The 16,025-nt window shown below is 47.4% G+C and overlaps 1 protein-coding gene across 3 annotated transcripts in view; it reads right to left on the reverse strand.

Moving 5' to 3' along the window:
* Foxn3 (forkhead box N3) overlaps nucleotides 1–16,025 on the reverse strand; it is a 381,858-nt gene that overhangs the window by 91,167 nt on the left and 274,666 nt on the right. For all 3 annotated transcript variants that reach the window (XM_005343444.3, XM_013346136.2, XM_026780643.1), the window contains one exon: nucleotides 11,566–11,630. In XM_005343444.3, coding sequence (XP_005343501.1) covers nucleotides 11,566–11,630 — 65 coding nt within the window. The remainder of the gene's footprint in view (nucleotides 1–11,565; nucleotides 11,631–16,025) is intronic.

Below are 16,025 nucleotides of genomic sequence, written 5' to 3' on the forward strand. Positions count from 1 at the left end.
GAGAGAGAGAGAGAGAGAGAGAGAGAGAGAGAGAGAGAGAGAGAGAGAGATCTGGACACGCTCCCCGCTTCCTGGTAAAAGGGAGAAGAGGGCTAGAATTCAGCTGTCCATTGCTGAGGATTAATATTAAATGGGAAGCTTGAGATCTTCTCAAAAATTCCCTTTAGCATTGAATTTTATTCTTAGACTTCCAATCTTACAGAACAAGGTAAGTGGACAGCTGGTGGCTGTATTAACTACTCAAATGCCACAGATGTCATGATGCAAGCAGGAACTCAGCTGCACAAAGATCTGGACACCGGAAGTCTCAGTGCAAGGGGCTGGCAGGTTTGGTTTCTCCAGAGGCCTCTCCTTGGCTTGCAGGTAGGCAATGTCCTCTTCAGCAGCACAGGACGGCCCTGCTGTCTCTCTCTCTTTTTATAAAGACACCAGTCCTACTGGATGGTCTTCACCTTTACTCTCACTGAACTTCAATCACCTCTTTAAAGGCTCTACACCCAAATGCAGACCCCACTGGGCGTGGGACTTCAACATGAACGGAGGTGGGGTTCCTACAGTTCTCTCTCTCTCTCCCCCCCTTACACACACACACATATGTTTCACAAATACTTGTGATTTCTTTTCTAATCAATGTTCCCTGGGAGGTACGAGACAGAGCTAGGAAACCCTCCAGCCTTGAATAGATTGTCGTCCAGCTGGAGAAAGATATGAGGGGACAAGAGGCCTTTTGTGGGTTTTGAAGAAGAAGGGAATGATCAGGCAAGTCTTGGCTGAGGTTGGCGCCTCCACATCTCCTAAATCCACCCTCCCAAAGAGCAGGGCATGAGGTGCAGGCTGAATTCAGGGTGCACATTTCAATCACAACAGCACTTCAGGTTTCCAAACAAAATGAATCCTTTGATGGCTGAAATGGTAAAAATCCGGCATTTAGCCAATTTCACAAAGTAAAGGAATCCCTACCAAACTCTAGGACCGCAACACCACGTGTGTGCATGCAAGTGTGCATGCATGCGTACGTGTGTGTCTTGGAAAGCAAAAACAAAAAACATGAACTAGGAGGGAAAACATTGCTGGCCTTTTTAAAGATAGCTGTCGTTATTCCTCATAGGGAGGGAGTCAAGGAGAGCAGACAGCAGCACGATCCCGGAAGGGAACAAGGGCATGGTGAGTGGTCTGGTCCCAGAAGCAGAGAGGGGTGGACAGGCAATTCATGTGGGGCGCAGACACATGGCGGGGAGCACAATGACAACTGCTGCATGGAGTGGCCACAGAGGCTGCCAGGGCCACCCGACCTGAACTGCGGTGCTCACTGGGACTTGAAGAAGGAAAGGACAGTTGGACCACAAGGATGTGGGCAGAGACTTTCAGAGACCAAGCAGCAGGTGGGGGTGGTGCCCCTGGGGTCAGGAGGATGAGAAGAATGGAGCTGCAAATTTAAAAAACAGGGTGGGGGGGGGGCCCTTTGGGCTTCCCAATCTATTTAGGGAAAAAAGTCACACTTGAAATCAGTATAATTTGAAGAGTAACTGAGTAATGAAAATCCAGTTCAGAACCAAAGGCATTGCCCCTCAATCTCACTTGCTAGTTCCCAACTTAATTCTTAAATTAAGACTCCTCTAATGAGACTTGAAAGTGTTCTCAGTGAATTCAGATGGCAAGAAGGGGAAGAAGAGATGCTAAATGAGAAAACAGGTTCCACCTCACGTGCCTGTCTGCTGAGGGTTGCAGCCAGGGGAGGGGGTGGCTGTAGCTCTCGCTTACAAACGCCCATCTAACCACAAATGGCGTTTGCCGGACATGAATGAACTCGGAAGAGAACAAGGACTTGAACTTGGCAATCATTCAAAAGACACACACACACACACACACACACACAAAAGCATAGCTACACCAGCATATACCTGCAGCTACGTATTCAGTTATACACATACACAACAAGTTTTGCCCAAATACTTCATTTGGGCTTGTTTCTCTCCATCTGTGAGAGCAGGTGGACAGTACCTAAGGCAATGAGTACGCAAACCAGTGGCTCTGTGGCTCTAGCCTGGTATGTGGGTATTAGAGATCATTAAAATGACAAAGGTCCTGGCATTGTTGGCTTAAACTGTCCTCCTGGAAAGCTCCCCTGGTACCCTAGGTGATGATCAAAACACTAAGGGGCCCCTTCCTACGACGACAACGATGAGAGAAGCTGAAGCTGCATGACACACAGAAGCCATCAGTGACATATATGCATTAGTTGAACTGATACTGATTTAGAGGCGTCTGATTGGTCAGGACCTTTGGCTGAACACAAGAAAAGTTCACTTTGTGCTGGCCTAGGTAAAACCGAGGCTTAACTCATCCACACAGGGAGGGCAGGTCCATTTTTCTAACTCTGGTAGGTTCTAAACTGGAGTGCAGAGGAGGCCAGGATAGTTTGCGAGTGGTACCAGCATATCCTATAGCGATTCAGAAACCAAGAAAAAAGGCATAGTGGAGAAGCCGGGCCTGGAGTGGGCCACGTGGCCACCTTTGACCTGTCATCATGGCCAAGGAGTGTTCAAAAAAAAAAAAACTGGTGTAGGCCATAGAAGCACACAGGAGGAAAAATAGGCCCCTGTCTGATTACTAGTAGGCAGTACATCTGTGAATCAGCTGACATGGACCCCAACAGGAACACAACTCCATGACCAATTCGTTCCCCTACTGTGCGAAACCCGAGGCTGAGTGCAGGGTTTGAGGATAACATGGTCTCTGCATAGGTCTCACACTTCTGGTCTTTATTAAGACCTTGTCACAATCTTGCTCAGTATGATTAAGATGCTGACTACAGTCTCTTGTGGCAAATGTCACCACAGCAGAGACATGCACCTCTTAATTCATGCCTGTAATTGGTGTCCAATTAGCAGAATCAGATTACCTGAGCACACCCCATGAAGACTCATAGTTTGAACTAGGCACAACGGCACACAGTGGGAACTCCAGGGCTTGAGAGGCTCAGAAGTTTCAGTCCTGCCTTGGCTACATAAGCAGTCCAAACCCCCTAAAACAAACAATCCAGGGGCCAAGAAGAACAGTAACTATTGGGGAGGGGCCCAGTCTGTTGGGACCTGGTCTTCAGGGATGGCATAAGTTCCTTACCACCACACACAGTGGCTGGATGCCATCACCCATCGATCCTCATCCCTGCAAATTTTGGGATCTGGTTATATTATGGCATAACCAGGAGACTACGTGGAAGAACAAGACATACGCATCACAGGCAACTCCAGCCCAGCCCAGTTGAGCTTCCCTATGTCAAATTTCCGCAGGATCACAGTCTTTCAAATACAGCAAGAATGCCGTGAGATGTCCTCGGGAAGGAGAACCTGAGTCTTTCCCTGCCTCCATGCACCAGAGGCTGAAAAAAATGGTCTTAAACAGCCGTAAAGGCAGAGCTACCGCTCTGGGGGAGAGGTCTTGTTGCTGCTGCTATTTATTTGTTGTAGCTCGAGGGGGAAGGCACTGGCCACCTTACAAAACTGCAGGACTCTGCACAGATGTCATCCTGAACAGAATGAATTCTCGGTGCGCACACATACTGCCTCGTAATCCTGACCAATTTCACTAAATTGGGACTCTTGCTTTTTAGACTGGGCCGGAAGAGGAGGTGCACATCCGGCAGGTGAGCAGCTTGAGGGTCGTGGCTGGGGGTTGGCCTTGGCTAATTCCAAGGTTCCACTTTACCCTCTGCAGTGAGGCCAGGAGTGTGGGCACCTACACTTGGAGCACCTCCTAAGCACCAGGGAGGCTACACACATCATCATCATCAGTCTTCTTCCTTGTGGCAGTTTCGCAAGACTTCTTCATTTTGAAGGAGTGCAAAGAGGTTGACGAATCCGTTTCAAAGTCAGATGGTAACTGGGAGAAGGGCGAGGCTTGGGCTGGGGAGACCTGAGGTCTACCCTCGGTTTGCACGCTGTCCTTTAGTAAAACCAACTGGAAGAGAGCTGGGTGGACGCAAACGCTAGGGAGAGATTGATGGGATTTCTTTTAGAGGCTGCAGGAGCCACTGAGGTAATGATCCCTACAGGGTTATTACACTTAAGAGCCTGGGCCACAGACACGTGCACATGAACATATGCACACATCCCAATGGTGTGCACGAAGGCACAGATGTGAAAGCCCGAAGGTCCGTCTCTTGGCAAAGGCTTAGGAAGGAAAGCACAGTGAGCAGAAAGAACACAAACTTGGTTTCGGAAGCTTACAGATGGGTGATGTGAAGCCCAGCTCTGAAAGCATCCCATAATCAGCCTGCTCAGAACACATCCTAAAAGCTCCACCATTGGTAAGCCTTTTGGTAATTTTATAGAAATATTTCTAGACCACCACCAAGCAGTTCCACAGAGCTTCAAGGGGAATGGCTTCCCCTTTCCAATTGTACTTAAAGCCCAGGCTCTTTGATAGACACATGTTCTGCATGGCAATAGGATCCAAAGTTGTTTCATCTCTACTTTTCATAACCTTGTTATAGATAAAATTTAATGGGTTTGAAAAACATTTCTAAATGCTATGAGAGCTCTAAAGAAACATTCCTGTGATGAATTTAGTGTGAAGTTAAACACACATCCATAAAAATTCGCATCAAGTACAACCATTGTGCAGTTGCGCGTATGTAACTTTCAGGGGCTAATGCCAGGGTTTCCTCTGCTCTATCCAATCTTTAAAAATTATAAAGGGTGTGTTGGGGAGTTGGCTCACTGGGTAAAGTCATTCCTGTGCAAGTGTGGAGATCTGAGTTCAAACCCCAGGACTTCAACAAGTCAGCTGCATAGCACAAATGTTTGCAATTACGTGCTCCTACTGGGAGGAGAAGCAGAGGCAGGAGGATTCCAGAACACTCCCAGGCCACTTAGTCTAGAGTATCTGTGTGACAATAAGAGTGACCCCGTCCCAAAAAAGGCCAACAGTGAGGATCAAGAATGGTGGTTGTCCTCTGACACTCAAGCTTGGGTCATAGCATAGGGGAGGGGGGGAGAGAGAGGGGGGAGGGGGAGGGAGAACGCGCGCATGTGCGTGCGTGCATGCACACGCGTGCACATACACCAGCAGCTGCCATTTTATGTCCTCGGCCTCGAGGGCAGCAACTTCTAGCCCTGCTGTATGCTCACGGGGCTGCTTTTTCAGGAGCAATATGAGATATCCATGCAGACAATTATTAGAGACAGAGGTCAGAGAGTAGCTAAATCTAGGGTCAAGCAGGAAAATACAGGATATGTAACTCAAGGTGTCTTAGATCCCACGACAGGATCTGGGGAAGCTGGAATAACTGGAATCGGGTGTGGGCGGTCAGCTCGGCTCTTGCCTAGCGTGCACAGAGCCTTCAGTCCGCATGACCACTTCAACTGGACAAACGTGTAATCTCAGGATTGGGTAAAGATTAGAAGTTCAAGGTCATCCTCAGGTATGCGACGTGTTTGAGGTAGACCTGGGCTGCAAAAGAGCCTTTATTCCAGAATAAATAAATAAAGGGACCAATAAAAGATCAAAATGGACTAATAGACTCTTCAAAAAAAATGGAACTTCCTTGTGTTTTTTTACTGAGTGTAAAAGCATGCTCTAAAACATACACAAAAAACTAGAGGCGCCACAGAGCACCCCTTTAACTCCACCTCTAAGAAGAACAGCCACGACTGTTACTGCTGCTCCAGAAAAATCTTTATTCACTACAGAACAAAAGACAAACAATGCCAAGAAACAAAGGGCTTCCTCCTCCAAACCCAAAATCTATCCAGGGCCAAAGAGGACGGAGGGCAGCCAGCACTAGAGGGCAAATGTAGAGAGGGGCCGCCCCCTTTCTGTTGGAGTGGAGATTTTCTAATGGGTGTGCCTGGGGGCAAGAAGCAGATTTATTCGAGAGGTGAATTCCTCCTTTGCGCTGTGAACTAAAGAGTCAGCCTGTGAATGAGATGAAAGACATCAGTAAGCCCAGGGCTGGGAAAGTGATGGGGGCAGAGGACCAGACAAAACCTGAGATGTAGACCCTTGAATGAGAACTCAGTGCCTTGGACCAACCGGTCCCCAAATCCTCCTGGGTGCAGAAGGAGATGCTGGCGAGGCTGGCGCTCAGCATGGAAATGCAGTAGAGTGTCTGGAGTTGATTGTAAGAATGTTTCTCCTTGAGGATGGAGAGAGTGAACCCGTGGGAGACACAGGAACAGGCAGGTGGCTCTATCAGTAAGGACAACGGCCTAGGAAGGGATTAATGCTGGTCTTGAAGAGTGAGTTCACAGGAGAGTAAGCTGCCAAGGGTGAACATGACAAGTCCCTCAGGGGTGGTAGATTTATTCGAGATTTATATATTTATACGGTGGTAGAGAGGTGGCTTGGTGGTTAAGAGCACTGGCAGCTCTTACAAGTGACCTGGGTTTGATCCCAGCACAAACAGGGTGGCTCACAACCATTTGTAACTCCAGTTACAGGGGACACCCTCTTCTGGCCTCTGTGGGCACTGACATATGTGGTACACATATACCCATGCAGGTAAAACACCCATACACCTAAAATAGAAAATGTCTTTTTCTGGTTTTTATTCCTCCACATGACCCTTTCTCTGTGTGTTCCTATCACTGTGCCACCACTGTCATGAAGCCCTTGTCAAGGAGGGATCATGAGACTTTGATTGAGGTTGTGAGCAAAATCTCTCTATCTCTCTATCTCTATCTATCTCTCTATCTCTATCTATCTATCTATTCTCTATCTAATCTCTCTCCATATATATAATCTCTCTCATATATATCTATATATATAGATATATATAGATATATATATATCTATATATATAGATATACATATCTATATATATAGTCTAGCCTTCCTTGGTTATTCTGCTTTAACAACAGAAATCGGTCTAATATGAAGGTTAAGCTACTTGCTTAGGAAGCCAAGCCAAGACGTCTTTCCAGGTTGTCTGAATCTATACCATACTGCTTCCTGACAAACTGTGAGAGCTTTGAAATCTGTGCTGTTTGATGACTGACTGTCCACTGTACCCATCTTCTAGGACCCACAAAAGACGTCTGGCAGAGGGAAACACTTCTTCCACAGTTCACTTTAATCTATTGTTTATAGGACAGTGGCTAGGACTGATCAGAGCTGGTCCTCAGGGAGGAAACTGTCCCAGAGGGATGGTCCTGAACCTACAGTGGAGAAAAATGGAGTCTGGGTTTCATCTTGACTAAAACCATGGCATTTACTGAGGACCAGAGCCTGGGGATGTGACTCAGAACCTGAGTTTTCTAAGTAAGTCGCCCCTGAACTTTTTGTGCCATGAGATAAAATCAAATGGGAACTCCCTCATGGATACAGCAGTAAAACACACAGCAGAGCAGCGGCAGCAGATGAAGGCTGTGGGGCGGGTGGGAAGACATGCACGAAGCCAACACAGAACAGGACAAATTCCAGTGCCCTGCAGATCGTCCTCACGCGTGCTTTACCAATGGCACATGCCCATGTGCACACCCAGACACAGCAGGCATCTGACAGCGAGGGAACCAGTCTCCTCTCCCCATTTGGCTGTTAGGCTTGTGGCAGCTTAATCCTGCTCCGTGCACTGAAAATGCCTCTAAGGACTTCTTTCCATTGCACTAACTTATCCTGTGGGTTGTCAGCAGCCAACGGAAAAAAAAAAAACCTGTGGTGTGTGACAGAATTTACTTTGCTTCATTCACTGCATGCTAGGGACACAGAAGTGGTAATAATAATAATAATATTTGATAATCATAATAATAGTAATAGCGACCCACTATTAGATTGAAGAAGAAAGGTGAGGGGAAACCAGAGGAGGCAGGGTATCAGCTGTTGATGGGGGAAGTTTGAGAAGGAGTTCTTGTCGGTGCTCACAGCTACTGGCTTCTTCTCTAGCCAGGCTGAGTGGCTGAAACGGGTCCCGGGCTGAGTGGCTGAGACGGGCCCAGGGCCTCCCCTGGGTAGCTTCAGCCAGACACAAAACTTAAAAGAGAAGCTCACAGATTGTGTGGGGTGTGGATGGGCGTGGGAGGCACTTCTCCAAGGACACGCAGAGCTAAAGCAAGCTAGGGTGATCTGCCGGGCGCAAGTTCAGGGGCTATGAGGCTCAAGATGGGACAAAGGAACAGAAACGGCGGCAGGGAAGGTCAGGCCCAGCTTGTACCAAGTTGTAGCAGAAGGCAAGAAGCTAAAGGGGGTGGAGGGGGACGTGTCTTATGTCCTCTTAGGGCAAACACATCAGAGACCAGATGAAGAGGCAGACCAGCATGAGAAATATCCTTAATTACGAAACACAGACTCATGAAAATAATTCAAGCTATGGTGACATTTAAATGAAAGAAACTAAATCTGAGCTTGCAGTGGTTGGGGTGGGGTGGAAAAGGAGAAACCCCAAACAAGAATTTACTCTGTTTATTAAGAAAAAAAGACGTCTCTAAGCTAATTTTCTTTTTTAATTCAAACACATACAGACTGTAACACAGAAACTTAGACACAGGCTCTTGGAGACACCTGCCAGCTGGCCGCTCCTGCAAGCCTCCCAACAAGACCCACTTGTGTTTCGATGTGCCCTGGGTCCCTTGTTAGACAACAGGCTGGTCCCCTCGTGCGGCTCTGCTTGGTGTCTATAGTATAAAAGCTGAAGGGCTCTCCAGTCCGTCGAAACTGCTAAAACACTGAAATCGTTTCTCGCAGCCTAAATGGCATTCAGAATAAACACTGTGAATTGATGAAATGACCAATTATGTGAAGTAGCCCTGCCTGGTGTAATCCAAACCAAATCTTCCCCCATTATCCTCAAACTGGGAGGTGATTCGACTGCCTACGATTTGTGAGCCAAAAGACGGTGCCACACTCGAGGGCCAAGGAAGACCTTGAGCACTTCTGGCTAATTCTTCCTATTAGTTTTATGCTAGAAAATATCGATATCTGTTCAACAGCTCACAAGCCAAGCAACTGCTAAACAACCAAAGGCGGTTGGTTTGCTGCTGGAATTGTGATGTCGCTTTAGGCTCTCACTCCCAAGTATTTCTCGGTAGAGCAGCCTAAGTCCCTCACTTTTTTTTTTTTTGGTTTTGTTTTTCAACTTTATGACAGTGTGAAAACTATATGCCTTGTGGGGAGAACTGTTCTTGAAGAGCAAGGCGAGGTTGTGCACACCTGTAATCCTAGAAGAACAGGAGTTGAAGGTTAGCCTTTACTGTATAGCAAGTTTGAGCTAGCCTGAGCTACATGAGACTACGTTCAAAAAGAAAAAAAAGAAACTCTTTCTAGACAAAGGGTTTAGGGCCTTGACTTCTTATGACGTGGGCAGTAATGACTGTGCAGCTGCCACCGGCCACATATTCACAAGGACAAACCACTGTCACTTCACAGTGACTTGTGTTGGCAAGCACGTACAGCATTAGGTGAATTCCTGTGCTATTTCCTCCTTACAGTAGTTGATTTGAATATGGTCAAGGAGCCGGGTGCCACAGGTCCAGTACCATGTCCCCATTGTGCTGCCCTTCAGGATTTCCCTTTCTGGGAATGCCACGTCTGTGAATCATACGTACATGTATGCGCGCGCGCACACACCTCTTTCTGGTTTAGGCCTTGCTGAAATGTCACTCTTCTACACACTTCCTGCCAAAAAGTGAGCTTCCTCTTCCCCACGTGGCCCAACTGCCTGTCTTCCAGGTCCTGCATCCTGTACCTCACCCACCCTGGCTGCACAGAATCTCTGAGCCTGGATTCCTTCCTGGTCTGATATGGAAAGAAGAGGAAAGATGTGCGCACGGCTGAGAAGGCAGCCCCGAGGTCGGGCACGGTTCTAACTCCTTTGCATCCCTGTGTCTTTAGGGGTAAAGTTGCTGGCAACAGCAACTTCTAGACAACAAAGATCATTTGGGAAGATTCCCTTAAAGTCTGAAAGAACTCTTTTAGGGTAGAGGGGTCTCAAGAACTCTAGATGAGAGGGAAAAATGGTAAAAACATCACAGAAACAAAAATGTTTTTATGGTTTTCATATACACAATATAGAACACACACATTATATTCAACTGAGTTTAGATCCCATGTACATCTGAAACCTGTAGTAGTTTAATTCCCAGTTTATATAGGAATAAGGGCATTTGTAAATCATCAAGAGAAAAAAAGGAAGATACATCCACCCATGCAACAGAACCCGCCGCACTCTCTCGGGCATTACTGACTCCCTCCGTGGTTTTGTGTCATAGATACCAACCAAAAAACCTGATCCCCACAGAGTAATCTTACCTAATGTGGAACAGAACAGACTGAATCCTGCAAGAAAAAGCTCCAAGCAAACAAAACCCCAACTCTAAAAATAACCCAAAGGTTAATGATACCCATGCAATTACTATAGTTCTACATGAAAAGGGGAGACATGGGTTACAGTGAACTTCAATCGAGAAAAACCCAAAGGATGGCCCAACCATTGTTCCTAATCTTAGCAATTGTGTGTCAATTCCTTCCCTTTTCTTAGTCATTTAGGGCACCTATGATGGCTACAAAAGTAAAACTTACTCAACTGTATCTGTATTAAGAAAAACACTCCCAAACTCTCCGGATCCTAGTTTCACGTGCTATTGAAAAGCCTGAAGCCGTGTGGCCCATGAAACAAGAACCATACCTCCCACCATTGTTAGAACTACTCCAGAAAAAAAAAAAAAAAAATCAATGGAAGGTGCCTCTTCTTAACCACAAGAACATCTAACCCCTTCATATACACGGCTCGCTTCAGTGCACCCTTTCACAAGACAGGCTGAACAGCCGGCCAAAGGCATCGAATCCTCCATCCTGCAGCGGCACAGCTCTGAAGCTCTTGGCGCTGTCTACTCGCTTTCCATGCCTTGCTTCCCTCTCGTCCACAACTCCTGGATGAGTTGGGTGGGATAGTCAACAAGGATTGCCTAGTTTACACGCAGAGCAGACACCTACAACAGCCATAACCCAAAAGCAACGTCTAAAAGAAGCAGGCATACATCATCCGTGTTCAACCATCCCTTCTCCAACTCTGACAATGCAAAGCAATTTAACAGCAAAACTGGAGGTGAAAGACAGTTTGGATTCCTTGACAGGATCTAGCACCACATTTGAGGATGGGCTGGAACACAGTCCCCCAGTCGATGACACTAGATGACCAACTGTCCTGGAGCATCAGAACAAGCTGCAGCCAACCTTCCAGGTATGCAGGAAATGTTAGGAGACAACAGGGAACAAATGTATCTCCATGGTGACAGAAGTGTCAATATACCCAAACCAGCCGGGATCGTCCCAGGTATCAGAAACTCACGAGAGTTTGCGTTTATCAACCCGGTGTGCACTCCTGTCACATCCAACTCCACCAAAGAAACAGCCCCGGGACAGAGGCCTGGTTTCAAACTCACAATTCCCAGCCACCGAGACACTTGAGCAGGAAGAACTAAGAAGTGGGCCTTCAGACCCGGGGTACAACAGTCACACACCTCTCCAGAGAGCTGCTACTAACCAGAAGTGAGCGCCCCGACAGGCACCGTGCACAAAGAAGGAGGGAAGGAGATGAGGGAACAGGATGTGCTGCCCCCAGACACCTACCTTGCAGAAGGGCTCCGTTTCTCTTGAAGAAGGTGCTGCCTGGCCAGATGGGTGGAGCTGATGTGCTGGAAGAGAACACAGGTGTGTGTGAGGTTGGAGAACTGGGATCCACCCGCACTCCCCGCAGCCCTTTCCTTGGCAGCCCCTTCTCCAAACTTCACACATGGCGGCCTTGGAACCTTTCCCCAGGCACGCTTTAAAAATAATTAGGTTAAAAACGGGCTTTCTTTCCCCACAGCAAAACCATCTGTGCAAACGTTCTGGTTATCATCTTGGCCAGGGTCACAACTGGCCAATGAGAGAGCATCTACAGGCCACCGGCAAACGCATGTGGTTGGGGATTTGATTTGGTGATATCAGGAAGCACTGACGTTTGTTGGTGTCTGTTCACGAGCCCATGGGCGCCCATGGATGCCCCTGACAAACAAGCCTTGTCCGTGTCTTGTGACTGAGCACGGCTTCTGACTTCCTAGTTATACACCAGAACTTGCTGGCAATAAACCCACGGTGGCCTTTCTTGCCATCTCCCCTACCAAATCCTCTCCACACAGATGTGATTTTGATCCACTCCTGCCCTCCCTTCTGTTGTTTTGCATCTTGTTTTCAATTTCTTGGCTTAAAATGTTACACTCCATACCCCATAAAACACTCTGCAGATGTGTCACCACCCACATTCTGGTGACAGCAGAGGCAAGAACATGAACGAAATCAATGTATCACTAAGGCACTCACTGTATTTCTAGAGGAGTATTTTCACTGTCTAAAGACAGTCAGTGAAAAACTTTATAGCCACCCAATCTTAGTAAAAAACCCTTCAAGTGGAGAGGGGGTTATCCTCAATCAAGGACTAGCTTAAGATTAATGTTAGAAAACCCTCGGTTCACAATGCTAGACATGCAGGCCAAGGGGCAATTTAAATTACTCTCACCAAAACAGTATATGGCAAATGATGTTGCTTAAAGCAGCATCAATCATATTCAACATTTAACAAATTAAAATTGGCCAGAGAAATACATTTGTAAGTTCGCATCACACACGTGTGTGCCTGTGCACACGCGCGCGCGCACACACACACACATACACACCCCTGAATAAATACAAAAACGCTTCAGTAGTCAGTTGGAGTCTGGTCGCGAAGGATACAATGCTGTTAACAAGGACAGGCGATGCCAGTGGCATTCTGCCTGCCAGAATTTCATTACCAGAGGTACAAATATTGTCATAGCTATAGGGACACAGGACATGATTGAGGAGGAGTTAGGAAAGAGAAAAAAGCTACCACATAAAAAGGCTATTAAAGAACATGATAATGTCAGATGTGCTTGCAAACACGGGCACTTCTTGTTTGACTGTGCTTCACTTTCACGCGCCTTGCTATGCTCCGGGTTGCTATTTCTATTTTGTTTTCTTTTTGAAATGAATCACAGGTCTGTGCACGGTGTGGGTCAGCGCTGCTGTCCTCCGTTCCAACGATCCTTGGCCTCTTTAGCAACAAAGGAGCTTTAGATTGAGGTGTGTGCATTTGTAGCAGCACTGCAGGCATAACTGACTGTACACATGCAGTGTGAACCTAACGTTTGTATGCACTGGGGCATGCTTCACTGTGGACGCCTAAGGGGGGAACCTGCAGACCTGAGGAGTGCGTGGCCCGGGAACTTGAATGCTCACAGACCTTTCTCTTTTAGCAATCAGAAGTAGTGCGTTTCCTCCAGTGCAGATTGTCAGCCCTGGCAGGCGGGGCTTCTGGGTGACAAGGGGGTGGACTGGACAGTAGCAGATCCAGCTGGGGACACGGGGCTGCAGGACAATGACGGCAAGCTGATTTTTCTCCCATGTGATTCCTTTCTTATGGCATTTGGGGGCCTTTTAAGTCTCAGTCAGGAAGAACAAGGTGCGTTAAAATGTTTAAGCTGGCCTTTAGCAACGCCGGCGAGTTCCCAGAACCGACCACCTGCTTTATTACATCTTTATAATAAAGCAGGAAACAGCAAGCTGGCTGCAGCCAACATGAACTGGCTGCTTCATAAAGATATTTAAAAACTGAGGACTTCATTATATGGAGGAGTTCATTGCTTCTGGAGAATTCAATAATTGAGTATTACTGCAGAAGCCTGAATATCCAGCTTACTGCCACCCAAATCTCCTTTTCATTCTGACCTTGATTTGCCTGAAACTGAGTAGATACGCAGGACGAGAAAATGTGGGGAGCTGAGGTCAGATAAACCCGGTGGTTTTAGATAAGGAAAATTCTCTGTATGATGGAAATCTCCCGGAGGATTTCTACAGCACTCTTCCAACACCTTAAGTCACTGATGGGGATTCTGTGGGCACTGGGCTCTGCTGTCCCTCTGGGCAGTCCTCAGGAGGTGGAGGGAGGTCTGGCCCAGCATAATGCCTGCAGCTGCCCCTTGCTGTCAGTACCTGGTGCATTCAGAAGGTAGGCGGGTGTGTGTGTGTGTGTGTGTCCAGCAGTTAAGTAAGCTGGGCATTCCTAGTGCCATATTCCACATGCCCCTTTGAGATTTTCCCTCAAAATGACATGATCTGAATGCTCGGGATTTCAGGGTTTGTTTAGTACCTATTCAGAGCTGTGTTTGGTGCTACAAAAGGCTAGGGAAAAGAACAAAAAACCCAATGAAACTCCTATCTGTGACCTCTAAGAACTTAACTGCCATACGTCCCTCTGATGCCATCTAGAGAGACCAGGAACGCCTGTAAGAAAGCTAATGGCCCTGGCTCCAGCTGCAAGCTGGCAAAGCACAAACTTGATTTTATTCCTGCAGCTGGAGACATCCCTGGCTGATTGGCCTTTAGAGCTCAAAGTTAGTTAAAAATACATTCAAATGAAATTACTTAAAAATGCATATTAACCGCAAGCATTCACAGAAAATAGTGTGTGATATCTGTGAGGGGCTGTGCCCTCCCACCCCCCTTTTCCAAAGGGGGAGGGGGGACTGATAAACACATGATAAAAACGGGCTCCTGAACCTTGTCCTGTAAATACAAGTGACTGGTGAATGTCATTTCTACGCAAAATGGCCAGGAAGGGCCCATAACTTGGGGCATTCTAATTGTCTCACCATGGTTTCCACATTGCTGATCACTGGAATAGCAAGTGGCCAACTTTTCCGTGGTTCCGTGTGGCTGGCAAAACAGAGATCACTTTCCATAAAGGAGCAACCACAGTCCTGGGACATCAAGGGACTGTAAGCCAGGGTCAGCACAAGAGCAGACCTGGGCTTCCTAAGTCTGCCACGCTCCCTTGCTCATCCATCAGCTTGCCCTTTGCACCTTCCCACACAGAAGTCTTAGCCACCCTTCCCCACGGAAGGTCTTCTGTTAGGAATCTCTCCCAGGCAAAGGCCCGGGCTAGAAAAAGCAATCTGACTAACCATATGTGGAAGACAGTGGGTTCCTATTAGCAGAAACAATACTACGCCCCGCACTGCAAATGTCTCATTTCAATAATGTGCAAACGGTGACCTTCAGCACTATCAGCCTTACTAACAAAGGAAGCAGGCCAACAGGTTAAGAGGGCCTTGCCTGCCAGAAAGTCTGTCTCTGAACTAACATTTCAGAACACTGTTCTGCTGAATGTAGAGCCCAGTGCTGAACCAACAAAACCCAAGAGAGGCCCAACGGCTCCCCAACAGCACACCATGTATTCCCCAGAGGCCCACAGTATATTATCACTACTGGACCTCGTGTTCTTTTATGTATCCCAATAAGTATGCTGGGAGTCCACAGTGATAGAGCCCTGAGGTGTAGTTCTTGGAATCTGCCTTACACACATGAGCTTCAATCACTGTGAAATTGGGGTGTCTTATAAACCCAAAGCTCAGGCAGCTCTGATAGGACCCACCACTGCATTTACCAGTCAGGACTTTTTATGTGCCCAACGGCAAGCAGACTGAGAAGTCTGCTCTTCTAAGGTCCCGATGCCAAGCATGATCACCTGCAAAGAACAGAATGCTTCACCATGGAGGAAATGCGAAGGAATGCTAAATGAATGAAGCCAGCGAAGAGGACCAACACTGCCGAGAGCATGCTTCCGTGAGGTCCTCAGAGCGGTCATTCGGAGACAAAGCAGGAAGAGGGGTGTCAGGGGCTGGGAAGGGGTGTGGACTGTGGTTATTTAATGGGCAGAGTTTTGGTCTTGCAGGGTAAAAGTTCTGGAGACTGGGCACACAATGGCTCCAGCACTCTCAACACTACAGTGCCGCACACTTAAAACTGGGTAAGATGGAAGGCGCATCTCATGCTAACACCTGCTTTACTGGAGGTTACAGAAACTGATGTTCAAAAATCGTGGGAGCTAGAGTGAGAGCACCAGGCGTGTGGAGGGACACAGAGGGGCTCCAGGATGGGTGACTGACCGGAAGCCTGGCGTGTGGGCAGGAAGACAGGGTAATTCACTCTCTGTGGGAGGGGGAAGGAAGGAAGGAAGGAAGGGAGGGAGG

The sequence above is a fragment of the Microtus ochrogaster genome, chromosome 1, assembly GCF_000317375.1.
Source record: "Microtus ochrogaster isolate Prairie Vole_2 chromosome 1, MicOch1.0, whole genome shotgun sequence".
Taxonomy (NCBI): domain Eukaryota; kingdom Metazoa; phylum Chordata; class Mammalia; order Rodentia; family Cricetidae; genus Microtus; species Microtus ochrogaster.